Source organism: Pseudogymnoascus destructans, assembly GCF_001641265.1.
Source record: "Pseudogymnoascus destructans isolate 20631-21 unplaced genomic scaffold scaffold_2, whole genome shotgun sequence".
NCBI lineage: Eukaryota > Fungi > Ascomycota > Leotiomycetes > Thelebolales > Thelebolaceae > Pseudogymnoascus > Pseudogymnoascus destructans.
Genome location: NW_020167521.1, coordinates 788,866 through 815,359, shown reverse-complemented (window position 1 = coordinate 815,359; position 26,494 = coordinate 788,866). Strand labels below are relative to the sequence as shown.

At 50.1% G+C, this 26,494-nt stretch overlaps 12 protein-coding genes across 12 annotated transcripts; 5 read left to right on the top strand and 7 right to left on the bottom strand.

Moving 5' to 3' along the window:
• Positions 1–37: 37 nt before the first annotated feature.
• On the bottom strand, positions 38–2,511 carry VC83_00887 (uncharacterized protein). The gene is made up of 6 exons (XM_024464574.1): positions 1,595–2,511; positions 1,465–1,500; positions 1,297–1,387; positions 1,161–1,248; positions 1,014–1,107; positions 38–961 (listed from the first exon to the last, which is right to left on the bottom strand). The coding sequence occupies exons 1-6, from the start codon at positions 1,622–1,624 to the stop codon at positions 419–421; spliced, it is 882 nt and encodes a 293-aa protein (XP_024327768.1). The 5' UTR covers positions 1,625–2,511; the 3' UTR covers positions 38–418.
• Positions 2,221–5,507, top strand: VC83_00886 (uncharacterized protein; the record flags this gene model as incomplete). The annotated part of the gene is made up of 7 exons (XM_024464573.1): positions 2,221–2,349; positions 2,863–3,467; positions 3,518–3,595; positions 3,648–3,810; positions 3,966–4,285; positions 4,337–5,049; positions 5,110–5,507. 7 exons carry the CDS (start codon positions 2,221–2,223, stop codon positions 5,505–5,507), a joined length of 2,406 nt encoding a protein of 801 aa, XP_024327769.1.
• A 439-nt stretch (positions 5,508–5,946) lies between these two features.
• Positions 5,947–9,038, top strand: PMT2 (Protein O-mannosyltransferase 2). The gene is made up of 4 exons (XM_024464572.1): positions 5,947–6,363; positions 6,438–6,571; positions 6,622–7,937; positions 7,989–9,038. The coding sequence occupies exons 1-4, from the start codon at positions 6,217–6,219 to the stop codon at positions 8,630–8,632; spliced, it is 2,241 nt and encodes a 746-aa protein (XP_024327766.1). The 5' UTR covers positions 5,947–6,216; the 3' UTR covers positions 8,633–9,038.
• An 18-nt stretch (positions 9,039–9,056) lies between these two features.
• VC83_00884 (uncharacterized protein) lies at positions 9,057–10,192 on the bottom strand (the record flags this gene model as incomplete). The annotated part of the gene is made up of 1 exon (XM_024464571.1): positions 9,057–10,192. The coding sequence occupies exon 1, from the start codon at positions 9,876–9,878 to the stop codon at positions 9,057–9,059; it is 822 nt and encodes a 273-aa protein (XP_024327767.1). The 5' UTR covers positions 9,879–10,192.
• Positions 10,193–10,272: 80 nt separating this feature from the next.
• On the bottom strand, positions 10,273–11,901 carry GRE2 (methylglyoxal reductase (NADPH-dependent) gre2). Its single transcript, XM_024464570.1, has 5 exons — positions 11,682–11,901; positions 11,390–11,625; positions 11,276–11,339; positions 11,035–11,217; positions 10,273–10,982 (listed from the first exon to the last, which is right to left on the bottom strand). Exons 1-5 carry the CDS (start codon positions 11,701–11,703, stop codon positions 10,450–10,452), a joined length of 1,038 nt encoding a protein of 345 aa, XP_024327764.1. The 5' UTR covers positions 11,704–11,901; the 3' UTR covers positions 10,273–10,449.
• A 122-nt stretch (positions 11,902–12,023) lies between these two features.
• On the bottom strand, positions 12,024–15,000 carry VC83_00882 (uncharacterized protein). The gene is made up of 4 exons (XM_024464569.1): positions 14,584–15,000; positions 13,859–14,434; positions 12,535–13,756; positions 12,024–12,443 (listed from the first exon to the last, which is right to left on the bottom strand). Exons 1-3 carry the CDS (start codon positions 14,658–14,660, stop codon positions 12,622–12,624), a joined length of 1,788 nt encoding a protein of 595 aa, XP_024327765.1. The 5' UTR covers positions 14,661–15,000; the 3' UTR covers positions 12,024–12,443; positions 12,535–12,621.
• Positions 15,001–16,027: 1,027 nt separating this feature from the next.
• VC83_00881 (uncharacterized protein) lies at positions 16,028–16,581 on the top strand (the record flags this gene model as incomplete). Its single annotated transcript, XM_024464568.1, has 7 exons — positions 16,028–16,030; positions 16,083–16,095; positions 16,148–16,155; positions 16,213–16,225; positions 16,278–16,285; positions 16,343–16,355; positions 16,448–16,581. 7 exons carry the CDS (start codon positions 16,028–16,030, stop codon positions 16,579–16,581), a joined length of 192 nt encoding a protein of 63 aa, XP_024327762.1.
• A 1,376-nt stretch (positions 16,582–17,957) lies between these two features.
• On the top strand, positions 17,958–20,490 carry VC83_00880 (uncharacterized protein). The gene is made up of 6 exons (XM_024464567.1): positions 17,958–18,447; positions 18,502–18,600; positions 18,654–18,721; positions 18,770–19,122; positions 19,174–19,240; positions 19,290–20,490. Exons 1-6 carry the CDS (start codon positions 18,101–18,103, stop codon positions 20,114–20,116), a joined length of 1,761 nt encoding a protein of 586 aa, XP_024327763.1. The 5' UTR covers positions 17,958–18,100; the 3' UTR covers positions 20,117–20,490.
• Positions 20,491–21,687, bottom strand: VC83_00879 (uncharacterized protein). The gene has a single exon (XM_024464566.1). It carries the CDS (start codon positions 21,657–21,659, stop codon positions 20,796–20,798), a length of 864 nt encoding a protein of 287 aa, XP_024328048.1. The 5' UTR covers positions 21,660–21,687; the 3' UTR covers positions 20,491–20,795.
• Positions 21,688–21,693: 6 nt separating this feature from the next.
• Positions 21,694–23,520, top strand: TCA9 (Succinate--CoA ligase [ADP-forming] subunit beta, mitochondrial). The gene is made up of 4 exons (XM_024464565.1): positions 21,694–21,967; positions 22,025–22,114; positions 22,168–23,317; positions 23,369–23,520. Exons 1-4 carry the CDS (start codon positions 21,773–21,775, stop codon positions 23,410–23,412), a joined length of 1,479 nt encoding a protein of 492 aa, XP_024328047.1. The 5' UTR covers positions 21,694–21,772; the 3' UTR covers positions 23,413–23,520.
• Positions 23,498–25,097, bottom strand: VC83_00877 (uncharacterized protein). Its single transcript, XM_024464564.1, has 2 exons — positions 23,838–25,097; positions 23,498–23,785 (listed from the first exon to the last, which is right to left on the bottom strand). The coding sequence occupies exons 1-2, from the start codon at positions 24,895–24,897 to the stop codon at positions 23,778–23,780; spliced, it is 1,068 nt and encodes a 355-aa protein (XP_024328056.1). The 5' UTR covers positions 24,898–25,097; the 3' UTR covers positions 23,498–23,777.
• A 202-nt stretch (positions 25,098–25,299) lies between these two features.
• Positions 25,300–26,386, bottom strand: VC83_00876 (uncharacterized protein). Its single transcript, XM_024464563.1, has one exon. The coding sequence runs from the start codon at positions 26,113–26,115 to the stop codon at positions 25,387–25,389; it is 729 nt and encodes a 242-aa protein (XP_024328055.1). The 5' UTR covers positions 26,116–26,386; the 3' UTR covers positions 25,300–25,386.
• Between the last annotated feature and the right edge of the window lie 108 nt (positions 26,387–26,494).

The window sequence follows — 26,494 nt, the reverse complement described above, 5'->3', positions numbered from 1 at the left end:
CACTTAATACTAGATCAGACACAGCTTCACGACGACATCTCCAATATAGTTAAAATCATTGCTACATTCATACCATATATGCTACGAAGGGTATATAAACTTGGCCACTACTTGACCAGCCTCTCCCCTTAAAACAAAGTCCAAGAGTATCGTCCCAATGTCCCCCGGGCACGACGGGATCCTCTATCCCAGCCCGACACATCAACATATTGATATATAAGGCATATTAGCTACCTATGCTGTGTTCGCGCGTTGCTCCTCCTCCCCAGCAAACTCGATCAAATCGGCGAATTGAATTAAATCCGCCTCCATAGGTTTTCGTCCAAACCGTTAAAATCTTTGTACAGAACCCCACCCCCACCGCCCAAAAACTCCTCGAATGCCAGATGATGCCAGATTAAGGTATAATTCTTCTTCTTTAAGGATAGTTAACCGCTGGCATTGGCCAGTCGTCCTCGGTGATGCTCGACCAAAAGTACCAGATGGTGACGACAGAGAGCAGGGTGAATAGCGTCTCGAAGATGGCTCCGTCAATCTTGCCGCTGGTTCCGTGGCAGATGTGGGTGCTCACGACGTAGTTGAAGATTTGTCCAAGAATGAAGAAGAGTGCTGCGGCTGCGAGGTAGATCATTGGCTTCCTCTCGCCAAGAACCCTCAAGACAAGGATGGATTCCAAAACGATGAAAACTGCCAGGAAGATGATGGGCGCGAGTTGGTAGAGCACGTAAAGCCCCATGTTGCGGTTATTGCCGACCAAGCTGCTGTCGAAATGGCCGGTCCATCTGAAACCCGTATCGAGAGCGATATAGCCAGTGCCGACAAAGAGAGCAACTGCTGAGCCAATGATGAGGCCAATGGACATGGGAGTGCCGTCGTCGATGATTTGATATCCAACGGCGGCATTGAGCATGAGGATCCATGTCGTCGCAACAATCATACCAAGGTGTATTCCACTGAAGGCCTGTACAAGAATTAGTATGGCGAGACATTCAAAGAGGGCATTAGGAACGCACCAATCGGACTTTGTAGTTGAGAGGGAACACTCCGACTGTGAAGATTTCGCAGATCTCAATGATAATATAGCCCAACAGAAACAGCTGCATCTCCCTGTTTTCAAGTCAGTACATGAAAATGGTAGTATATGATACAATTCCTCATACCTTCGGCCGACGGCAGCTTGCTTCCTTTCAGACCTCCATAGCAGGTAACCGCTAACTAGAATAGCCAGGCCGCAAAGTATTATCGAACCTGCAGCTGGTCAGTATAATGACCACAATTGGTTTCTGCGCGACTAACCAATATTGCCGAGGTGTTTCCCGTCTGGGAGGTTGATTCCGGTCAACTCGCATCCTCCGAATCCATTTTGATCATGTGTCAGAGACAGGAGCTGTTTGTTACAAGCGTTAGTTACTTCGTCGCACTCATGCTATGATTGAGAGTCGGAACACCGAGAGGTATACGTACATTGCAAACAGGAAGGGTCGAATCCCGACAGAAATTCTATTCACGGATGGTTAGCTTGTTACTCCCCGTGCGTCGCATAGCCACGGGTCGTCGAGACCGTAGGCCCTCTAGATTTCTAGATTGATCGTACATGAAAGTTTCCAAACTGCGTTGAGCCCATTGCTGCGGTTTGCGCGAGGCGACCTTTTCTCGGGGACTCGAGTCTAAATGCAGAACAGGCGGGTGTGCTTCTATCCTTTGTCCCTTCCTTCTCCCCAATGTACCGCGATTGACGAAGCGGTGAGAATTTCACGTCGATGATTTCGCGGCGGAGGAGATCAGATTGATCTCAGTGGCCACGGAAGAAGCAGCGAGTGTTTTCGAGGTTGATCAATTCAGGGTTGAAGTGAGGGAAGGTGAAGTAACGTCGTCCCCTGAAAATGTAGTTTCCTTCGTGGTGGTGCCCGGTTTCTGAGGTTACCAGCCTTTAAACGAGACAAGCGTGGTCTCAGTTTCTTCCGACTCGGGTTCCTCAATAGAGGTCACGGGCAACAAAGGATAAAGAATAATTAATATAGTTAGAGGGCTGAATCACGGCAGCAGTGTACAGTGCACAGTGCACAATCTTATATCGGCCCTACAGGATTTGCTGGATGCCATCGTTCGTTTCAGGGGCACATCCCATCCCATCCCAGCTTAGCACCAGCGAGCACCAGCTTAGCACCAGCGCAGCACCAGCGCAGCACCAGCGTACTACCGTACTACTACAGCACGACAATGGAAAAATGCAAGATCGGGTTTGTATCAACATTCACATTCACATGCCTTGGCTCGGCAACTGCCAAGGACATTTTACATTTGTTTCCTGCGCTGCGGGTTGGGTTCGAGGGCCTTTGTAGCTTGTTTGTACGGAGTACTACTGGAACTTACTTACTTGTTTCTTCCCCTTATCCCGCTTATCTCGCTTATCTCGGAGAATCTACCATCCAGCCAACCTGCCTCCGTCCCCTTTTTGCCATTCGTGCACGTGCTGATAACAACTCAAGATAAGACATCCCAACATCGTGACCTCGTCGTCGTCAGAGGCGCCGGAAAGAGTCGTGGTCCAGAACACCTTGGGGTAATCTCCACAGTCACAAAGGCGTCGTGTGCCATTCTTCACCCTACAGCTATTAAAAGTCTTTTGCTCTCTCCTGAAATCCTCAGCCCAATCAAACCACGTGAACGTTGTTCAGCCTTGGGTTTGTCTTGGGACTTTGCCAAGCTCCACTCTTCCCCATTGTGACAGTTCGCGGGGTGCAACCAAGGTAACAACTTCTAGCTTTCGCCCAACACAAACACTCTGAAGCAAACCAGCTGACTTACTCACCGACGATAATCTTGCAACAGATCCCTTCATACTACGCAGTTGTACAGTAGTCTGCCCTTCCTCCGCACCGCCATCCAAACGAGCTTGTCACGGGTATCGTGCACCGACTCCACGTTGTCTTCCTCTTACGCCCATATCCGCCGGGAGGGGCTGCCACCATCAGCTCCACAACCTTCACGATTCCCTCTTCAAGCAGCACCCGCCGTCCGGCCAATATACCACTTCGAAACCTGCCCTCGGCAGTAACCCGATCACACGAGCAGGTCCAGTCTGCCTCCCTCCTCTCAGACGACGAGAAGCAGAGCGGGTTCTCTGCCTCTCCAAGATCCGAATCGGCAGGCTCTGAATTCTCAGACTGGAGTGACACCGGCGACATTGGTGAACTGGGCACAGGCGAAGACGACCCTTTACGACGGCAGCTCAGAGACTTCGACACAGGCCGGCATACTGGGAGACGAAATCGAGGAGATACGAGAGTGCGATATCGACTCGACTCTGAACACGAAGATAAGCAACCTCGCCGTGGCTTCGTTAAGGAAGATATCAAGATCCCAACACCACCGCCGAGGCAAATATCTCGCGCTGAACAGGCGCTAGCAGCGATGATGTCGGGGGGGGAGCCTCAGATGCACGGCCTGACCGGCAAGCCACTGGTGTAAGACAGCCGCGAGTTGAGGCTGGACTGTCATACTGATGTTACGCCAGGTATTTCACAAGCGTATTTGTATCATTGGGCGTGTTTCTTTTTGGGTACGATCAGGGAGTCATGTCCGGTATCATCACGTAAGTTTTTATCATATATGTCAACCATACTCAGCACTGATGGATTGCACAGAGGCCCTATTTTCCTAGATTATTTCCATAAGCCAAATGCGGCCGAGATCGGGACTATGGTTGCAATTTTAGAAGTCGGAGCGTTCATATCGTCGCTGGTTGTTGGCCGCCTTGGTGATATCATCGGCCGAAGAAGGACGATTTTATATGGGAGTTTGATATTTGTGAGTTCCTTCTCCCAGCCAAATCCCTAGTAGCATCCGTGTCAAAATATGAGAGGCGGCAGTTCGCAATAGGCCAAGGACTCATTGAAACCATACCCTTCCAACCCACTTCATAAATGTCGGGTCCATTTAGCAGAAAGTAACTGTTAGAATAGTTCGTTGGAGGGGCCCTGCAGACGTGCGCAACAACTATGATGTTAATGATGCTGGGTAGGATCATAGCAGGAGTAGGGGTTGGTATGCTCTCGACAATCGTCCCAGTCTATCAGTCTGAAATTTCGCCTCCACACAACAGAGGCAAGCTAGCCTGTATCGAGTTCTCAGGGAACATCATTGGATACACCACATCAGTTTGGGTTGATTATTTTTGCAGCTACATTGACAGCGACTACTCTTGGCGGATACCACTATCCATGCAGTGTGTAATGGGTGGCCTACTCGCTCTGGGAAGCTTACTTATTGTGGAATCACCTCGGTATATACTCACGCCCTGTATTTGAAAGTCAGGGACTAACCACCATCACAGATGGCTACTTGATAATGATCATGATGAGGAAGGCATGGTTGTCATAGCCAACCTTTACGGAGATGGAGACATCCACAACGTCAAGGCGAGGGAAGAATTCCGTGAAATCAAAATGAATGTCCTCATTCAGCGCCAAGAAGGTGAAAGATCATACTCCGAGATGTTCAAGAGATACCGGGCTCGTGTCTTTATCGCTATGTCCGCGCAAGCATTGGCTCAGCTAAACGGAATCAATGTCATCTCATACTATGCGCCTCTGGTTTTTATATCCGCCGGCTGGATAGGGCGAAAAGCCATCTTGATGACCGGCATTAACGGCATTACCTATTTCCTTTCTACGATCCCTCCATGGTACCTGGTGGATCGACTTGGAAGGCGGCCGATCTTATTGAGCGGTGCTATCATGATGGCGTTGTCGCTATCTGCCATTGCATATTTCCTACACTTGGATATAAAGGCAACACCAACTTTAGTGGTCGTATTCGTCATGATCTATAATGCGGCTTTTGGTTTCTCTTGGGGCCCGATCCCATGGCTGTACCCACCAGAGATCTTGCCTCTCAGCATCCGCTCGAAGGGCGCCAGCTTGTCTACCGCGACTAACTGGTTTTTCAACTTCATCGTTGGGGAAATTACCCCAATACTTCAAGAAACAATTGGGTGGAGGCTGTATCTTATGCATGCATTTTTCTGCGTCACCAGTTTCGTTGTTGGTTAGTTTTCTCCCATCATCACCCCAACTCGCTGTCTCAGTACTAATATGGTTTATACAGTTTACTTCATTTACCCCGAAACACGTGGGGTTCGTTTGGAAAACATGAACCTGCTTTTCGGTGATGCTACATCCGCCATGCCGACTCCATCAGCAAGAGCAGAGACGGGTTCTTTGATGGGACGTGGTTCTCCTGTCCCATCAATGGATCTACGACGTGGGGTGGGGACAACGTCGATGGAGAATGGGCTAGGCTCATCCTTGGCTATTCCGGGCCTGGACATTGATCCACCGAATGTCGATATTAGAGACGGTGTTCCACGATACACGGCCGACAGAGGCCGTGGCGAGGGAGTGGGAGGATGGATCTCTCGGATGGTTGGAGCCTCCCGCGGCGGTTCAAGCTCTCGGGGAGGCGCCAACAGTAAATACAAACCTTTAGACCAGGACGAAGAGTAAGTATGACATATAGAAATGGGGACAGATAAGTACTGTATAGGAGGCCATAATAAATTTCAATTGAGTTGCGCATATAATGATGTCTTCACTTCGACTACAATCGCCGCCTCTTATCTGGATCACCACAGGTAAGACGCGGAAGCAATCCCGGATAGGAGACATCGTGTACAACCAGTTATGCCGCACAAATGTAAAACAGAAGATTGATATTTTAGTAGTTAGAGCCGCACACTATACACTATATCAAAAAAGTCACAAACTAGCCCTGGTGAGCTTTGCTTTTATTCAATATTGATATTCTCGTAAAGCTAGCTATTATTGTTGCATTTTGACTGTGTGTGCGTGGAAATTGAAGACACCTGGCAAATGCACTAGGCTGGAATAGTCAGCCGCAAAAAGTGTACCCTCTGAGCTGCGTCCCAACACCCTATTTGAAGATCCAAGGAGTCAATCTGTGTCTCCCTTCCCTTCCCTGGCCCACGAAGGATGCTTACTTCTGCTATCTAAGGATCTTTTGTCTTTAGAGGCAGGTTTTTTACTTTCACTACTTTCGTTTATTATCCATTTGAACCGTGTTCCTCGCGTCTCTCTTGTAGCCGACGGCTGAGCCTAGACGCGCAAGCCTTGTTCCGACGCGACACTACCAAGGAAAGGGGGTGTTGAAGTGGAAAGGCCTGCTCTTTGTTTTAATCAACACACGCACCGAAGCATGGCTTCTAGAAATGCCGTCGTTGCCTCGGGCATTGAGCAAGATGCCCAGGCGGCTCGTCGCCGACCTGCTCCTGGGGGATCAGCGGTCTCCGGGTCATCCCAGGGCCTAGATGAGGTCGATGACAAGAAACGCCAACCCGTACAGGTGAGCTATTCCCAACGCCTCCTCAGGTCCCCGTTACTTTAGGAGTGGTAGTTAATATGTCTGGATTCTGTTAGAGCTCACCAACCTTGCTCCAAACCCTCGACGAGTGGGAATTCATCATCGCACCGCTCATCTTCACGGCTTTGGCGTTCTTCACACGCTTATACAAGATTGGCCTCTCGCCAATCGTTACTTGGGATGAAGCTCAGTAAGATATATACCTTTATAGATAGGGGCCAATTCCTAACAATGTTACAGTTTCGGAAAATTCGGCTCGCATTACCTCAAACGCGAATTCTACTTCGATGTCCATCCACCTCTGGGAAAGATGCTCGTGGGGCTTTCGGGATACTTGGCTGGATACAATGGCTCATTCGAATTCAAATCCGGAGAGAGATACCCGGAGGAGTTGAACTACACGTTCATGCGTGCGTTCAATGCCTTCTTCGGTGCTGTCTGTATCCCTCTGGCATACTACACGGCCAGAGAGCTCAACTTCAAACGACCAGCTGTGTGGTTCGTCACTCTTATGGTTCTCTGCGAAAACTCGTACACAACTATCAGCAGATTTATTCTTCTCGACTCTATGCTCCTGTGCTTCACATTCACAACTGTTCTGTGCTGGGCCAGGTTCCACAGACTTCAGGACCAGAGCTTCAGCCTCGAGTGGTTCACATGGCTTGGATTGACTGGACTGAGCATTGGCTGCGTGTGCAGTGTCAAGTGGGTTGGACTCTTTGGCACTGCCCTCGTTGGAATCTACACCGTTGAGGACCTCTGGAACAAGTTCGGAAACTACAAGATGCCCAAGGTTGAACTTGCTGCCCACGTTGGCTCCAGAGTCGTTGGGTTGATTGTTCTTCCGTTCATCATCTACATGCTGTCATTCGCTGCTCATTTCACTATCCTCGAGAACAGCGGCCCAGGAGATGCTCAGATGAGCTCCCTCTTCCAGGCTAACCTCCGCGGTACCGAGGTTGGAAAGGACAGCCCTCTTGAGATCGCCTACGGATCCCGCGCAACCATTAAGAATATGGGATATGGTGGTGGACTTCTCCATTCTCACGTCCAGACATATCCAGAGGGCTCCGGACAACAACAGGTCACTTGCTACCACCACAAGGATTCCAACAACGAGTGGTTTTTCTACCCCAACCGTGCCGAGCCTGAGTACGACGGTGAAGGACCACCGAAGTTTGTTGCCCATGGCGATGTTCTCCGTCTGATCCACGCCCAAACCGGCCGCAACCTCCACTCGCACGACGTGTCTGCCCCAATCACCAAGGTTGATAAGGAAGTCTCGTGTTACGGCAACACTACCGTCGGCGATGAGAAGGATCACTTTACCATTGAAGTCGTCAAGGATGTCTCCTCCAACACCGACAAGACCAAGATCCGAACCCTTACCACCGCATTCAGACTTAAACATACTTCTCTTGGATGTTATCTGCGTGCCGGCAATGTTAACCTGCCTCAGTGGGGTTTCAAGCAAATCGAGGTCACATGCACCAAGGCCAACAACCCTAAGGATACCTTCACCCACTGGAACGTGGAGGCTCACTGGAACAGCAAGCGTGAGTTATCCTCTCTGCATTTATTTAGAACTGACTAATCACAACTAATAGTACCTGCTGCTGATGCCAATGCGTATAAATCGCCCTTCTTCCAAGACTTCATCCATCTCAACGTCGCAATGGCAACTTCCAACAACGCTCTCGTGCCTGATCCCGATAAGCAGGATGACCTTGCCTCACACTTCTGGCAATGGCCTATCCTAAACGTCGGTCTACGTATGTGCGGCTGGGACGATTCTATCGTCAAGTACTTCCTCCTTGGTAATCCAATTGTCTACTGGGGATCGACCGCCTCCCTCGCCCTACTTGGACTCATTGTCCTATGGTACCTCATCCGTTGGCAGCGCGGCTACGCCGATCTCAAGCAGTCCGAGATTGACCAAATCCACTACGCGGGTATTTACCCAGTCATTGGATGGTTCCTCCACTACTTCCCATTCGTCGCAATGGCCAGAGTCACCTACGTCCACCACTACTACCCCGCGTTGTACTTTGCCATCCTCACTTTCGGTTTCTGCGCCGATTGGATGCTCAGGAGAAGGGCCAAGGCGGTCCAATTCGCCGTCTACGGTGCCCTTTACACCGCGGTTATCGGCCTCTACATCCTCTTCATGCCTATCTCCTGGGGAATGGTCGGGCCTAACAGCCAGTACAGATACCTGAAGTGGTTCGAGAAGTGGAGAGTTTCCGATTAGATGATTCCTCCACTTGGAGGATAATCTGATGATTAAACGAATGGTTAATAAAGGCCGTCTGGGTCGGAGCGTAAGGGTTGGCACATGCGAATAGAAATCTCACTCAGCAACTGCATTTTTCCTTTGTTTTTGTCTCGGCGGGGTGATATGGATGGGTGTACGATGTTGTAGGGCCTGTATGGCAGAAGAGCCTCATGTAATCTTTTCAGGCGATAATGCAATTAATAGTACATACAATACAAAAAAGCGTAGCGTTTTTCTCTGCAGCTTTTATCAAATCCTAATTACTGAATCGAATAACCAAATGCTTCCGGGAGTATCTTTATGCTTCCAACCAGAACATGAAACGCCGTTATACAGCCCAACATCACTCTCTCAACTAATCCCATTACATTCCCTCCTCCCCCTATCCCATCACATCCCCTCAACAACACCCCCCCGCCGCCGCCTTCACCGCCTCCCCCCCAAACTTCACCCTCCCCTGCTGTCCCGTCCCCGGCCCCTTAACCCCCGACCTCCTATCATACAAATCATACTTCCCCGCCTCAATATTCTCATGAATCCTCTCCGCCACCCTCGCAAACGCCCTCTCCACCCCCTCCCCACTCTTCGCACTCGTCTCCACATACTCCAGCACCCCATTCTTCGCCGCCCACTCCTCCGCCTCCGCCACCGTAACTTCACGCTTATTCTCCTCACCCGCGGCCAAGTCGGATTTATTGCCCACTAAGACGACTACGATGTCCGTCTCGGCTATTGCTCGTAGATCCGCGAGCCAGTCCTGGACGTGTGCGAATGTTGGACGGCGCGAGATGTCAAACACCAGCAGCGCGCCCGAGGCACCGCGGAAATAGGAGCGTGTGACGGATTTATACGTTTCCTGCCCCGCAGTATCCCACAAGCTTAGCTTCATATGTTTCTGCACCAACGGTTTCGGCTTCGCGTTCGTGACCGGCGGCGTCGGCAGGCCGGGCGGCTCGGGACCAGGATCCGCGGCTGGGGCATCTGTGTCGACATCTCCGGAGGCATGGGGGATGCTGGAGGGCTGGCTCGAGAGGGTCGGTTTGGGAGGGGCGGTGTAGTTCGGGGGGCCAACGGGGACGATTCGCGAGCCGAATTCGACGCCGATTGTTACGTCGTGGTGGGGGGAGAAGCGGCCTTCGCAGAGGCGGATGACGAGGGAGGATTTGCCGGTGCCGGAGTCGCCGATGCAGACGAGCTTGGCGATGTAGTCCCAGGATGACATTGGGGGTGTTGAGGTGGTGAGGTGGTGGGTGTGTGAGAGGGGGGGGCGGAGGTTCGAGCTCGGGATTTGGGGGGTTGGCTTGGGGCCTGACGGAGCTTGGGGAGCTCTCGCTGTTGGTTGAGAGGGTGGGATGGTGGGTTTTGGAGATAGGGGCGTTGGGTAACCAGCTATGGGGGATTGTTGTTTTGTTTGTCTATAAATATACTGGTTGAGCTGGGGAGATTAGATTATTTGGGTCAGGAGCTTTGTTAAAGTAGAGCCTGGATGGCCCCAAGGTTGTCGCGGGATCTACGTCACGCGGCGGCAGAGCTCAAGCAAGGGACAGGGTAGCACTAGGCCCGACATGGTAGCTTGTCGTACCGGGTACATTCTACACAAGGAATAGCTTTATGAAGTGGAATTGTATTGATATTGTAGTATAGTAGTATTAGGTTGACTATTCTAGTATATATATCTGTACTGTGTATAAATAAGTCGATATCAAAGTTGGCTTCTGGTGGTATTTGCTGTACGCCGTCTAAATATATTGCCAAAAACAATTTAGCTAAATAGCTCTATATAGACAGTCTACTTACAAACCGACGGCCTTCAGCGACTTAACCAGGTCCACAATGCTCTCCTCGATGGTCCTGAACTTGATACCAAGCGTCTTAACGGTACGGCTGTTATCATACTTGTGCAGGGACTCGGTAGAACCGTTTGGATAGTCGCCATCGCCTGGCGCATCCGCAGCGGGCAAGTTGTCCTTGTACTCGGGGAAGTTGTTCCTGATAGCATCTGCGATCTCCTTGTTCGAGAAGTACCCAGCGGTAGCGAAGAAACGCTTGCCCTGTGCCTCTGGGACCTCAATCTGCCTCACGTGGATGAGAGCCAGGTCGCGGACATCGATCCACAGGTAGATGCCGGAGTTTGGCAGACCGTTCTTTGCCTTGCCCTGGGCGAAGTCACGAATGCGCTGGTTGGATGTGTTCAGCGAATCCAGGGAGTTGAGGTAGTTGACGACTGGCCCGAAGACCATCGGGGGGTTGACGGTGCTGATTGCGAAGTTGGGCTTCTCGTCACAGACGAAGTCCCATGCAGCTCTCTCGGCGAAGGTCTTGCTGGCTGTGAATCTATTAGCTGCGTTGACCTCTAGAAAATGGGAAGAATGTAATACCTCGGTAACCCTCTGCCGGGCTTGTAAGGGCTTGCTCTTCTGTTATCGGGTTCCAGTCCTCCTCGGTATAGGTGTGTTCGGGCCAGTTAGGAAGCTTGGCTCCGTTGAGAATGGCAGCGAAGGATGACGTGATAACCACATGCTTGACTGACGGGGCACTCTTCTTGATAGCCTTCAGGATGCCTATGGGCGGGGTTTAGTTCCCCCTACACATAGTAATGGAAGGGGATTCTGAACGAACCTGTTGTTCCATTGATGGCGGGGTCAAGGAGGTCCTTCTTGGTATCTGTGACGTTGAAGTGGAACTATAGAATGTTGAGCACGTGGAGAAAACGGCAAAGGGCTTGCAACTTACTGGAGACGCAGTGTGGATGACACTCTCAAACGGCGGGTCCGAGATCACGGCCTTGTCGAATGCACCTTCCTGGGCAATGTCCTCGACGATAGCGAAGTCAAGCTTGTCCTTGCCGAGATCAGGGTATGCCTGCTTGATCTTGTCGGCCTTCTCTTGAGAGCGAACAGTTGTCACCACAGAGTGGCCACGGGTAAGGAGAGACTCCAGAACGTGGGCAGCGATAAAGCCGCTGCCACCTTGGTGGGGTTAGCCAGTGCCGATGCCACTTATGATGGATGTGTTATCAGCTCACCTGTAAGAAGTACGCGTGTCATGATGATTGTTATATTGTAGAATGGATTGAAAATACGAGTAGAAACTTGTCAACAAAAACTGAAGAGTAGATAAAGGGCAAACTTTGGAAGAATGGCCTTAATGACGACTTAATTCGGCGAGGTGCGGGGTTACAAACGCCATGGAATATATTTACCATTAACCCCGACCTGACAAATGCTGTGAAATATACATTAACCCGACGCACCGACAGTGGAAATAAGATGGCGGGATAGCTCACGGCCGAGGTCATACATTTTCACTCCTCGAACGACACGATCGCCACTAATAGAAGCATACACTGTTGAATGACTAATTGGAATCTGGTAGACAAGCAGGATATTATCCATACACTTTTTTACTTCTCCGTATGTCCGTCACTTGGCTCAAACGATTGCATCCTAGACATAAAGTTTACAATAATCCCATAAATTCATAACCTCATATCCCCGCTTGATTCCCAACCCCCTTTCCATGACATTGCACCATATACCACACAAAGCTCCACCTAGCACGGCAGTATAAGCATGGTAGGATACACCTTCAAATCCCAATCTCATTGCCCTGTAAGAAAATCCGACCCGCATTCATGGAAACACCACGTTCATCCGAGACGTCATCGTATAACGCCAATATAATCGTGCGGTCCAGCAGTTCAAGGAGAAGGCTAGGGGTAAATCTTAGGAATCTGCCAGTAGTTCGTAATCCTCTTCTACTGTGTTACTTTTTGTGTAGTGGGCTCCTGTAAGGCTGTTAGGATGATAGCGACAGACTAAACATATCAGGAGCTCATGTTTGTCGGTATAGTCACCACCGTGGATTTGGGCACTCACTGCTATTCTGCACAACTGCCGCTAAAATGGGTGATAGTCCATATCCAGACTCTTGGGCTGCACGAGTACGATCAGGCTCCTGACATGTTACTCGAACTCTGGAAGAGTAATACTTTTGTTGAAGCTCCATACGACGAAATCGTAGTCACCGAAGAGTATAAGAAACGACCCATCCCCAGTCATCTCCTTTGATCGGTCATCAGGCACGACTCTTATTCTGTCCAGTATCATTGGTTTCTGAGCTAGTTCAATAGAACCGACGAGGCAATGTGAAACTCCAAGGTCAAAGTTTGAATACCTCCCCTTTGACGTCCAGACTCTCTTCTGAGAACTCTCGGGTCCATAACCTCCCAAGAAGTTGATATCTGGTGGAGTTCCTCGTATTTGGTCGCAAGATTTGATGGCCACGAGAAGCGCGTGTTTGATAGGGATTCTCGAAGGAGAATCATGGAACAACGCTGTAGAATTTTTTATTCCGATAACTGGTAAATAGAGATTAGACGCCCAAAAGTGATAGCGGGTAGCTACCCGGTCGTTGCCGACGGTGCTATTTGGGGTAGTAAAGTTGACGTCATCAAAGTGCTTCTGTCCGCTAGGTAGGTGATAAAAGTTTGTAGAAAACTTGTCATCACAGATGTTATATGCAATCTGCATGATGAGCTGTCTCTGGTTGTCTCCTGACCGCTTCTCTTTATGCCACCGATGGTCACACCCAAGATCCGTCCAGGTTGATGGGAAATCGAGCGGAAGTTGGCAAATGTTGTAAGTGCCGTCGTCGTCGATTTCTCGGATGCTGACGTGCAAGGCGTAAGGAGCACGCTCTAACCCTTGCTGGGGAAACGATATGGGTACGGTCTTAACTAGTTTACCGTCGGAATATTTCTGCATCACCAGTTTCACGACTGAATGATTGTCTTCACCCTGCCCACTTTTGATCTTGGCCATTGTGCAGACGTAGAGCGTATCCTGGACACCAGGCGGTATGAGGATCTTAACCACAGGCTGACCTCTGTATTTTGGTATTGGAGTGACTGTATAGTCTACTTGCTTCACACGGTTGCTGGCAACATCCCAAAGAAAGATCTCGTTGCTATCTGTAACAATGCCAACACGGTCACGGTGGCCCTGAGCTGCTATTTGCCCGATTGGGCTAGGTAATGTCACACAATGGGGACAACCATCGTGTGTCCTGCAGAGATAATAGGCACATAGCTTTGGGGGGCTGTGAGTTATTAGTCTTTCCGCAGAACCGACACATGTAGAATCTAGGACAGTATTCTTTCCGCAGAACCGACACATGTGGAGTCTAGGATAGTATTCTTACCTGCCGTTCTCCATGATGATCAAGATATCATCCGACATGATCCACCTATGGATATCTGTCCGTGCGGGAGTCATATACGCCTTTATAGTTCCAGTTCTTAGGGAGTATACGTTAACAGCAGGGCCATCGGCCCAAGCAACTCTGCCATTCCTATATTGACAGTTCCTAATGCTCGTTGGGGCTTCCTCGTCGGAGCCGGCGAGATCTGAGTATTTGTAGATCTTCATTGCATGATATTGGCCAATTTTCCTGGCCCGAAGCTGTTCCGTGAGAATGACGGATGCAGAGCACTTTTCATCGTCTGAAAGTTGTTGATAGGGCCCGTTGAAAAACATGCGGAAATGTCTCTTCATCATTTTGTCGCAAACAGGCTTGAGTGTCCATAATTTTAGCCATGTCTTCGATACCATTCGCATATTTTTGAAGTCGACAAGATCCTCAATATGGTTCAAAATAAGAAGTAAAATCTCAATGGGGAAACGCGGTAATATATCAGAAACAAAGGCTGTGGCTGACAGGATACGCTTTGCGAGGCGTATTTCGTCCGGCAGCAAGGCACGAAGCAGGCCTTCTAACCTAAGTAGCAGTTAGTAAATTGTCTCCATGTAGGGACAGGAATAACATAGTGCCATCTTGCATATCTACGTGGAACCTGGAGGGCTGAGGCCCACGATTACAGCAGACGGGGGTATCTATCAGGATGGCCCTTGTTGGCATCGACTTACTCCGATCTTCTTCTTAGCACATCTAGAGACCCATCTTCACGCGTTATCTGATTAAAAACCTGTGCCAGGTTTGCCATTGTTGCTGAAGGATGCTGAGCTTCCCTGGCATGAAAGAGAAGTCCTGCATGTGGGTTGGAGGTTGGTTACAGGGCGGCTGGCCTCGCGGACTTGGTCACAAAAAGCTTGAGTTTTGTGTTGGCGACGCCTTTCTGAGTTTATTCATATGCTAGGACGTAAAGCTCGGGCGTCAGGCCTTTGGGGTTGAAGCCACGAAGGAGGAGGGAGAAAAAGGCGAGGCAGCAACACGCTATCTTACGTGTACAGCTCACTGCACATCATGTCTGGTGATGGGCCCTTCGATAAGGCACGGTTATAGGCGGCAGGCAGACAGGCAGACAGGCAGACAGGCAGACAGGCCTACTTTTTGGGCTCAGATACAACTTTCAATCAAGACTTGTATGGGGTATACAAAATCCCTATACTTATAACTAGGAGTCTACGGTGGCTGTAGCCGTGAAGAGAGACACGATGTTGTCCGACTCGACCACATTGGTCGTTAACGGCACCTGTAGTAGCATCGAGAACATTTATGTATTATGAGACTAGTAAACTTGGGATGAAAAATCAATTAACTCAATCAACTCAATGAACTCAATGAACTCAATCAACTCAATCAACTCAATCAACTCAATCAACTCAATCAACTACTGTGGGCAAAAATGTGGTGTTATATGTGTGTCTTATACCTACTTACTCCGTACATATGAACTGGATGAAATAGGTGCAGTTCTGTTGGAACGGGAAGTACCGTGGTACGGGATCACACACAAATCGTGTGGTTTCTCCAGTGGTCGGGACTTCTCACAGGCGCAACGGGGCAGGAGTTCTCACACAGTATATAGCTTACTATAGCAAAATAAGAGATTGATTAACTACACTATCTAATGGGCCTACGTGGCTATTTGTAGGCCTTTCGGAGGTTCTGCTTCGACCCCCCAAAAGCCCCCTATTCTGGTGGCTTCAGAGCTGAAACCCCAGTTGAGACTGTGGTGGTTTCCAGCACCGGTCGGAGATCCTGGGACGCCGTAGTGGGATTCTGCCATTATAGGGCCAAATACCACCGTATCCCAGCGCCCACGGCCTACTCCAACAAGTTCCCAGCCGCTGTCATGTCACATGACTTTGCATGACTTGGGTTGGTGGACCCCATGTTTCCCAAAGGTGTTTGTACTCGGACGAGCCTCCGAAGCCCATGCATGTATAGAGTACCATACATTGCAATAAGGCAGTACAACGCCCCAAGAACTGCTTACATCTTATGGATAATCTTATGGGATAATCTTATGATGACATCGTTGCACTCGTATGTGGCCTTTGTGTTGGTGAGAGTTTCTCCTATAAAGAACGAAGACGACTGTTCTAACTATCTGATAGTATACAAAGTATGGTGAGAGTTTCTCCTAAAAAGAACGACGACGACTGTTCTAACTATCTGATAGTATGCAAAGTATGGTGAGAGTTTCTCCTAAAACGAACGACGACGACTGTTCTAACTATCTGATAGTATACAAAGTATGGTGAGAGTTTCTCCTAAAAAGAACGACGAGGACTGTTCTAACTATCTGATAGTATGCAAAGTATGGTGAGAGTTTCTCCTAAAACGAACGACGACGACTGTTCTAACTATCTGATAGTATACAAAGTATGGTGAGAGTTTCTCCTAAAAAGAACGACGAGGACTGTTCTAACTATCTGATAGTATACAAAGTATGGTGAGAGTTTCTCCTAAAAAGAACGACGAGGACTGTTCTAACTATCTGATATCCTAAAAAGAACGACGAGGACTGTTCTAACTATCTGATAGGGTATACAAAGTATGATGAGCCACAGGGACCACAGGGAGCCATCAAGCATCCAAAGCTCTGTATGCAACCCGCAGCGGGTAGGGATCTCGTAATCATCCACTGCCGAGACACGATTACTGGATCAGCCGTCTAATTGCACTTGGGATACCGAGCGTACTACTCGTACTTACCGAGTAAAGGTACTGTAAGTTGTGTGTCTGTATGTTGCCTGTGTGTAAGATATGATAGATTCGATGGGAGGCACTCATCGAGTGGTACTCGTACAACAGGAGATGTTCGCCCACTGCGACTCTAGCAATACTACACGATAACACCATAGCATGGCAAGAGCTGATCGAAAAAGGGGGGACACCTACTCTAATTGACGTAGGGAAGCTTCTTCCAGACTTGTGTCACACCGGAGCTGCGGAGGAAAGGGTCTCGGCTTCCATGACTCGTAAGCTACAGTAGTGTGGACTTGTGAACCATCTCCATTTTCCGCTGCACTGCAGTCCGGAGGCTTTGCGTTACTCACGGCGAACCCAGAAGAAAGAGGCCAGTAGCACTGACTGGGGAGACAAGAGAGAAGGAGGGGGCATATGATATTCTATTTCGACTGATCGTGGCTTGCTGGCCGAGATAACACTCGAAAAGCACAGCTGGAGAATGGGCGGCAGCAGCTTGTCCTCTTGAGACATATTGGCCTCCTTTTTCTCTACATGTACCCTGCATTGGCATAGCGTGACATGATATGATAAAAAACCAGAGAGAATACAGACGGCAGCAAGGTTAAACATAGAGTATAAGGAGTAAGTAGAGTTGGAGAAGTAGAAAAGAGTAGAGTACGACAATAACAAGACCTTGTCGGACCTGCCACGGTTCGCTCTTCTTCAGCACTTAATCCCCCCCCGCAGTTTCCTCCCCTTTCTCGCTTGGCCCCAAAGTTTAAAAGTACCCTATACATCGGCATTACTGCTCCAAGATACCATTGTTGCACAGAGAAGTATGTACCACGGTACCCGGAGCGTAAAAGTAAATTTGAGGAGAAGTGCGCGCACCACCACCGCCGCCACTGTGGGACACACACACATCCATCCCCCATCCCATCCATCCCCATCCCACCAACGACTTCTCCTCAATTGTTCAATTGTAACCCTACTCGAGTACTACTTACTGTACTACAACCCCGTGCATTCTGTATTTTGTACTATACAGATGCTCTCCCCCAAAACCATCAGTACTAGAACCCCGTCTGGGATAATCTCTCGCTTCTTTCGCAACATCCCAAGATTCAAATCTTGTTGCCGTGCGTTCAAGCCGTTGCCCTCGCCCCCCATCCATTCTCCACTTAGCGGCTGGAGGGGCTTTACTATAGTGCAACTCTTTGCGCCAACCATATGCGAGGCTGAGCTTCAACCGGCGTAAGATAGGTCGAGATACCCCCGGTCGACGGTTCCCGGAACCAGCATCTCAAGCTTCAATCCGACACAGACGAGCTTTCTGCATCTCCCAACCAACGGCCTTGGGTTCCTCTGGCTCGGGAGCAATGAGGTATGTCTTCCAACACCCCGAAAATTGAAACAGAACGCACCCTCAGCCGTTGCTGCTGGTGGCGCAAAACCCCCAATCCAAACTCGAGACATACTGACACACTTCTGAAAGGTGTATGAACAATGAGCTCGCAAGATGAGAGCGCCCAACAGAGCTCGGCGATGAACAACACAGAGGTCTCGTCCGCCGAGAGAACAGTGCCGATTATACAGACTCCCGCCCAGACCTCCCCGCAATTACCTGGCGACCCTATGGTGGTAACATCTCCTGCCGCACCGACGATGGGCCCTCCACCAGCTCGCACAAGCCCTGACCGTGGCGCAAACGGTACACATGACCAGACAACAAGCGCCATGGGAGAGCAGGCGCAGAATGGAAGCGTGCAAAGCCCTGGCGCAGGAGCAGCAACCCAAGGAGGTGCGCCTCAGCCAAAGGTTCAACAGACTGCTTTTATCCATAAGCTATACAAGTGCGCTTCCACGACCCATATGCTGCATTCATAACGGGACTAACGATTACATAGCATGCTCGAGGATCCGAGCATATCACATCTCATATCGTGGTCCAATTCCGACGAGAGCTTCGTCATGTCCCCTTCTAACGACTTTTCTAAAGTTCTTTCGTACGTCTTCAACTACCTACTGTGGCGAACGAATCATATACTGACTCCCTTAGGCAATATTTCAAACATACCAATATTTCGTCTTTTGTCCGGCAATTGAACATGTACGGATTCCACAAGGGTCGGTAATGCCTTACGAAAACTGTTGTTCTTAGCTGATGATAATTAGTGAGCGATGTCTTCCATACCGGCTCGCCAGAATCACCACTATGGGAATTTAAACATGGCAATGGCAATTTCAAGCGTGGCGATCTCGTTGGCCTTCGAGAAATCAAAAGACGGGCATCACGGCATTCTCTGGTCCACCGAGACTCATACCCTTCGGTGAAGCCACCGCCTTATTCACACCCAGGAACTCCAGCCGAGCCAATACAGCCGCCAATGGATACAGAGGCAAGGCTTGGCCAATTAGAGACTGGCCTGTATGAAATGCATGCGAGACTAGTCCGAAGCGTTGAAAGTGCTCACTCACTGTATGCCAGGAATCAAGTCTTGGTGGAGGCCCTGACTCGATCACTTCAGGTATGACCGACCCCACCGCTGGGGTTGTACATGCTAACGTCATGTTTGCAGGTAAACCATGAGATATCTCGTATAGTTATGAGCACCGTGCCAAATGACGCGAACGCACACCGGAGCAGTAAGTCAATATTGCCATATGAGATAAAATCTGCTAATCAGCTACATAGTCATGGACATGCAATCTGAGATCCAGCGCCAGACAGACGTCTTGAGGAACATTGATGAGCCATTGGAACAGCCATATGCAGGTTCCAGGCAGTATCTCTCAAACCTATCCCTTGATAACGCCCCTATTTCTCCACGTCAGCTAGCGCAGGACGACCATCGGCGCCAACCCCCAATGGCACAGCCTTCAAGGCCCGGCGCGTTTAGGCCCGTCCCTTCGCACCTGTCCATCGCCCCTCGAAGGTTCGGGTCAACCGGGGCTGGAACCACTGCTTCATCACCAAGCTCTTTGCGCTACCAGGTCGCTCCACCACCGCCACCACAAGCACCGCACCCTCTAATTGCGGTTACAACTCCACCCACAGATCTCCCTCGCCGACACACCTCGGCGGACATTCGAGTCCACATGTGGCCTAACCAACCTCAATACAACCCCGAGCAGCCAGCGTCACACTGGCCATCCTCACCCAAGCGACCGCTAGCCGATCCAAGTGAGGATCAGCGCATCCGCGAGAGCTTCTCCTCGTACTCGATACAAGGAGCCACACATAACCACGCCAATGCATCACGGCCCTCAACGCCACCCTTTAGCAGCAGCGGTGGTGCCTCTGAAAGCCTAGGCGCCTGGTCATGGGGTGCATCGAGGGGAGATAAGTTTGGCGGCCCCGGATTCGGGACGTCGGGCCTCTTCAAAGATAACTCCGGGCCCCCTACACGGAGAGGAAGCATGGCGCATATCCTGAACCCCGCGGAAACAGCTGAGCGTGACGAAGAGCACGACATGGAGCTGCGAGAGGAAGAGGACCGGAAGAGAAAACGGCTGCAGTAATATTTCTTATGCCGTCTGTCTGCGCTGCGCGTAACCACGGGTAGCCTTGCACAGTCAATACATTTTGTTTACATTGGGCAGGTGTGGTGTCTCAATATCACCGCCTGCCCCCGCATCACTTACCCGGGAGGTACATATTGGAAATCGTTTTTTTGTGTGTGTGGCTTGGGTATTGGATTATCTGGATTGCATCGTTTTTTTTTGTTGATACACGAAATCATTTTGATAACCCCATTTAGCAGGATGAGAGAAAAAAATACTCATGAGTCAGATTATTATTATTGTGAATGATAGTGTAGCCTGGGAAGTTAGTATACAATCAGTGGGTGAGATATAATTGGCACATTGTCTGTTATCCCTGAATAAGCAAGCTTAAATCAGATTTCTGTGGGTTGGATAACGTTTAACGATGTTTGTCTATAAGTGCTATGTGCTATTCTTTACACTCCCCTCGATTGCCAGGACTATCCAAGCTCCAATTGTAATGATACGTTGGAACAGTCCTATTCTCGAACTGAGATATGCCGTATCCCTCTAAACAGTTGGGCAAAGCTTGGTTCAGCTCGCCCAGAATATCTCCAAATAGTCTGGCAAAGCTTGATTCAGCTTGCCTAGTATCTCTTCAAACAGTCTGGCAAAGCTTGGCCCAGCCCACCCAGCCTATCTCCAAGCCAGGAAGTTATTCTTCTTTAGCAGCATCCTTGGCAGAACCTGCTCCTGCCAGTGCTTGTTCCCTCTCTTTCCGCTTCCTCTGCTTCTGTTTCGCCTTTTTCATGCGATTCTTCTCTCTTCTCGCCTCGGCCTCAGCGGATAGTAGAGGGTTTATAGCGGCCGTAGCTGGAGTATCTGCTTTCATTGAAAGCTTCTTCTTGGCGACAGCCGGTATATTTGGAGGTTCGGAGGTGGACGTGATCGAGGAAGTCGTTTCTGTGTGCTTTGTGACCTTGGGGTTAGAGTCGGTTTGTGGTGCTTGGGAAGTAGCGCGACTATCCTCGTCGTCGCTCTCGCCAGCAGACTGAGCTTTTTGCTGGAGCGGAAGCGGCTTCGTCTGTTTCACAGCTTTGAACGCCGTAGTTTTGAGAGCAGCTGCCTTCGCAACCTCGCGTTTGGCCTTCTTCGACCTCCCTAGATTGGACCGGCCTTCCTCGTCATCACTTGTATCTTCCTTCAGCCCACGCTTCATACTGCTAGCTTTTTCTTCCGCATCGCGCAGTTTGGCGGCTTGCAGACCAGCTTTTTTCCCCATCATGAGGCTTCGCAGTTTGCTATTGCCGCTGATGTCTTTCCGGTTTATGTCGCCATTTAGGTATTCCTTGGGAATTGGGGCGCCGAGTCCCAAGTTGGAAGGCATTGGGTTGAAAAGCTCCGCATCCCAGGCCTCGATCTCTTCCTTCGTCTTCGATGGGGCACATTTGCTCGTGTCGAACTTGTCTACCCAGCTCTTGACCATTGCATCCTGCTTCGCAATAGCTAAATCAATGCGCGCCTGGATAGCCTCCAGGTTTTCAGCTACTGGGAGCTTTTCACGATTGTTGGACGCCATCTTTGCCAATGTGAGAATTGTAAATATTTTGAACCCCAGATTTTATGATTTTGGGATCGGATTGGCGTCAATTATTCCCTATCATCACGTGATCTCACACAGTTCCGCCTCGGATGGTGACTGGTAGCTGGCTATTCGGGAGCGCTAGCGTTACAGGAAGCTGTGGTCCCCAAACTGTACATGCGAAAGAATATATTGATGCTCTAAGCCTCCCATTTCTTAATTTGGCAACGTTGAGTATACCGTTTGTCAATATGTTCAGAATCGCTCGCAGAGGGCCATTGGCCTCGGCCATCAAGGCTGCCAAAGTACGAATCTCTCGCACCTATTCTGTCGTGTTTACACGTAATTGACCCAAATTTCAGTTCCCAACTCCTTACAGAGCAATTGGAGCCTCGCAACAAACGAGAGCCCTGAGCATTCATGAATACCTCTCCGCAGACCTCCTCAGACAAGTATGCATTGCCCCGAACCGCGTATTTGAATCAACGGATGCTAATGGCCGTAGTACGGCATCGGTGTCCCTCAAGGATCTGTCGCCAAAAATGCCGCAGAGGCCGAAGCTATCGCGAAGAAGATTGGCGGCGACGACATGGTCATCAAGGCACAAGTCCTCGCTGGTGGCCGTGGAAAGGGCACCTTTGACAACGGCCTGAAGGGCGGTGTTCGCGTCATCTACTCTCCCACCGAGGCCAAGATGTTCGCGGATCAGATGATCGGACACAAGCTGGTTACAAAGCAGACTGGTGCACAGGGCCGTATGTGCAACTCGGTATACATCTGCGAGCGCAAGTTCGCTCGCCGTGAGTTCTACCTGGCTATCCTTATGGACAGAGCCTCGCAAGGCCCAGTCATCGTATCCTCGTCGCAGGGAGGCATGGATATCGAGACTGTTGCCAAGGAGACCCCAGAGGCCATCACCACCACACACATTGACATCCACACCGGTGTCACTGACGAGATCGCACGCAAGATCGCCGTGGACGTTGGGTTCAGCGAGCAGTGTGTTGAGGAGGCGAGGGATACTATCCAGAAGCTCTACAAGGTCTTCATGGATAAGGATGCCACCCAGATCGAGATCAACCCCCTTTCCGAGACCAGCGACCACCAGGTTCTTGCCATGGATGCCAAGCTCGGATTTGATGACAACGCCGAGTTCCGCCAAAAGGAAATCTTCAACTGGCGCGATACCACTCAGGAGGACGCTGACGAGGTCCGTGCTGCTGAGTCTGGATTGAACTTCATCAAGCTTGGCGGTGACATCGGATGCCTTGTCAACGGTGCCGGTCTTGCCATGGCCACCATGGACATCATCAAGCTTAACGGTGGTGAGCCAGCCAACTTTCTTGACGTTGGTGGTGGTGCCACCCCTGCCGCCATCAAGGAGGCCTTCACTCTCATCACCAGCGACCCCAAGGTCTCTGCTATCTTCGTCAACATCTTCGGTGGTATTGTCAGATGCGATGCCATTGCCAAGGGCCTCATCAGCACTGCTGAGAGCATGGACCTCCGCATCCCAATTATTGCCAGGTTACAGGGCACAAACATGGAGGCTGCGCAGGCTTTGATCAACGAGTCCGGACTGAAGATCTTCTCTATCGATGATCTCCAGAACGCGGCCGAGAAGTCCGTCCAGTTCTCGAAGGTTGTAAAGATGGGTATGTCAACCCCTCCCGCCCCCTTCCATAAATATAGCTAACATGAAGCAGCACGCGACATTGATGTCGGCGTTGAGTTTTCTTTGGGCATCTGAGCGGTTTAGACATTTGGGGGTTGCCATGTACTGATTCCTAGGGTTTACTTCGGTATACGTGTACACATACGATTAATTTTTCCATCTTATATTATCTTGATGCGTGCAAACCTCCTTGTATTTGTGCAATATCTCAGGCTAACTTCCATTCATCGATCCTGTGTTCAACCCTGCGAATTTGACGATTCGAACTAACCGGCCACCTAGGGCATCCCTCTAACGTTAAATCCTATGACCCTTCGATTAGATGATAGATGCATGCGAACATATGCGGGAAAAGGCCCGCCTATTTGTCCTCCTCGTTCATGACCACTGAGACGCCGCCGAGCTTCATTTCTGGGCGAACGTAGCAGGCCAGCCTGCTATTAACGACCTATACACCGTTAATATCCGACCATAATAATTTCCATAGGAATGAAACTTACTCCATCCCTTGATTTCGGGAACTAGATAGTACGAGACCACAGTCTCGTACCTCGGCGCCGGCGCCCTCTCCACCGTCCCACCGCCGCAAAACCACACCAAGACTAGCATCCCAACGACCACGTATAGCCTCGTCCATTCCACATGACTTAGGAATTTTACGACGGTCTTCGCGGGCCTGACGGCCAGGACAAGCACCAACGCTGAAATAACCAGCTCCGCTTTCCGAGGCAGACTCTCCCAGCTCTCCTTGGCCCAGCTGACGAAGCGCTCGAAGTGATGTTCGGGTGTGACGGTGAGTGTAGACAAGATTTCTTCCATATCCGGCTGTGGGATCCCCGGGGCAGCGAGCGCCCACTGCTCGCGCATGAAAGGCGTGAGGCCATCAAGGCCTTTTTTCTCGCGAGTTGAAAATGCTGCGGCGGCGGCCCAGCAGGTGCGATGGTGGCAGACAAGAGGCCGTTGGAGCTGGTAGTAGGGAGTCGACATCTTTTGGGGTGGAGGAGATGGGCGTTTAACGAGGTGAATTCGGCATTGTGAACGAGAAGGAGGCGGTGTGAGGTAGGCGCGCAGGCGATATAGAAATTGTGACCATATCAAAAGAGTTGCAACACATGCGGCAACCTGACCTAGCGCGTGGGTGGACGAAACCGAGGTGATGCAGATGCTGCCCAAATAAGGCGACGATGAAGAAAGTTGCGTGCCAGCCGTAGATGCCGCCAAGGATGGTGGCTGCCAGAGAGAGCATGTTAAAGGCCATGGCGACGTATGGGGTGTATGTAAAGTGAACCCGAGACATGGCTCGAGTTGGACGGAGCGGAGCATAGCTTGGAATCTTTGATTGTAGTGAGCACTGTTTCTTGAGAGTGAATAAACGGGGTCAGGCAGTTTGTAACAAAGATGTGTCCTGCAGGTAATGAGAATACTAGGTGCGTCGTTGAAATGGTGAGCCTGTTTGAGAGAGAAACAAGAAGCAGTCTTTGATGTGAGAAATGTTTGACCATGAGGAAGGTTCAGCCCACAATAACCTGTGAATGGTAAATGGCCAAGCGCTAATTGCATTATCTTGGACCTGTTCTACCATTATGATGAATTTAGCGTTACTCTATCAATGCAGACGGTAAGTTTTGAAATATGCCTTAGTTGGCCGAAGCCAACGAACTCGGACAAAATTCGGAAAAGGGCGAACTCATCTCTGGACCAGCACGTAAACCAAGGGTTTCATGATCATAGACAGTACCCCGAGAGAAAGAGAGTGTTCTTTATATCCTGGATATATACCGTGATAAAAGTGGGGGGTTTATATTTGTACGCTTAGTCTTGGATTGTATCGCATCCAGGCAACCAGCCAGGCAACCGACCAGCATCAACCTTTCTCCGCTCAACACCTGAAGGTATTAAAATGTGCACGATTTATGAATGGCCAAGAAAAGAGGTAACATGATTCTATTAAATATCTCTAGTCACCCTGATGCCACCTTCCCATAATCGTATGTACTCTTATCTATTTTCATGTTAGAACGTTGCAGGCCACCCCTCATGTGACGATTCCTATGGTGCCGATGGCAAATCGACACGCATGAACATGCCAACATGAGGAATCCCAGCTTCTGTCCACCTTCCCATCTTCTCGTCCTCCTTGAACCCCCACTTCGCCCATATCTTTGCAACATACTCTTGTGCATGTATGCAGATCAAGCCCTTCCAAGCCGTCATGGCTTCTGTCAATTCCGCGCCGGATTCATCTACGGCTCCAGATACGTCAAAGGCCGTTGGGTTCTCCTTGGTCCAGGCAATGGCAGACCTAACAAGCTGACCAGCGATACCTTTTCCTCTATATTCCTCGATGACAGCCACCCGTCCAAGCTTGACGTAAGCTTCCCTTCCATCATGGAAAGTCGTTGCTCTGTCAACAATCCATGGCTTCGGCTCCGCTATCAGCTCGTTTCCGGTGACATTTTCTGGCAGGTCGAAGGATGATCCAGGTAGTGGATGGGCCTCGTGTGGGAATGGAACCAGGCGAAGATTCCCGACTCGAAAGCGAGTACCATCGTCGGCAGATGCATAGGCAACCCAGTGATAAGAACGGCAATCGTCAGAATCGCCTTCCAGAAGGAGCGGAATATTTTGCCCTTTGACGAATACCTCTTCTCTCACTGCCATGCAGTCGAGGAAGGACTTGGGGATATTGTGTGCTTGGTGAGCAGCTGGCACGCTGCGGTCGTACTTGTCCAGGTTTAGTGGCCGCTGGAGTGTGATTTGAATGTCCGACGACGACATTCTGAGAGCTATCTGCCAATAGATGAGGGTATATGGCGATGAGTGTGTCTTGGGGTCTCTGTTTATCGAAGGGCAGAGAGAGCCGATGGCTGAAAGTCCAATCACCCAAAATTAATAGTTCTAGGTGAAGATCCAAGTAAATGACAGTCGGGGACAGTAACAGTATATTCAAGAAGTGTACCAGGCCATACCTTTCAGCCTTCCAATTTATCAGACATCGACTAAACTAGAACGCTCTGCGGCACATACTCCGCAGAGCGTTTTATATGAGACTCGCTGAGAAATAACCAGCCTCACTAGCCAAGTTACGCGCCGGAGGGTGGCGGGGCCGATCAATGCAAGGCTACCGCTGTGTCGCTTACATAAATTTACCAAACGC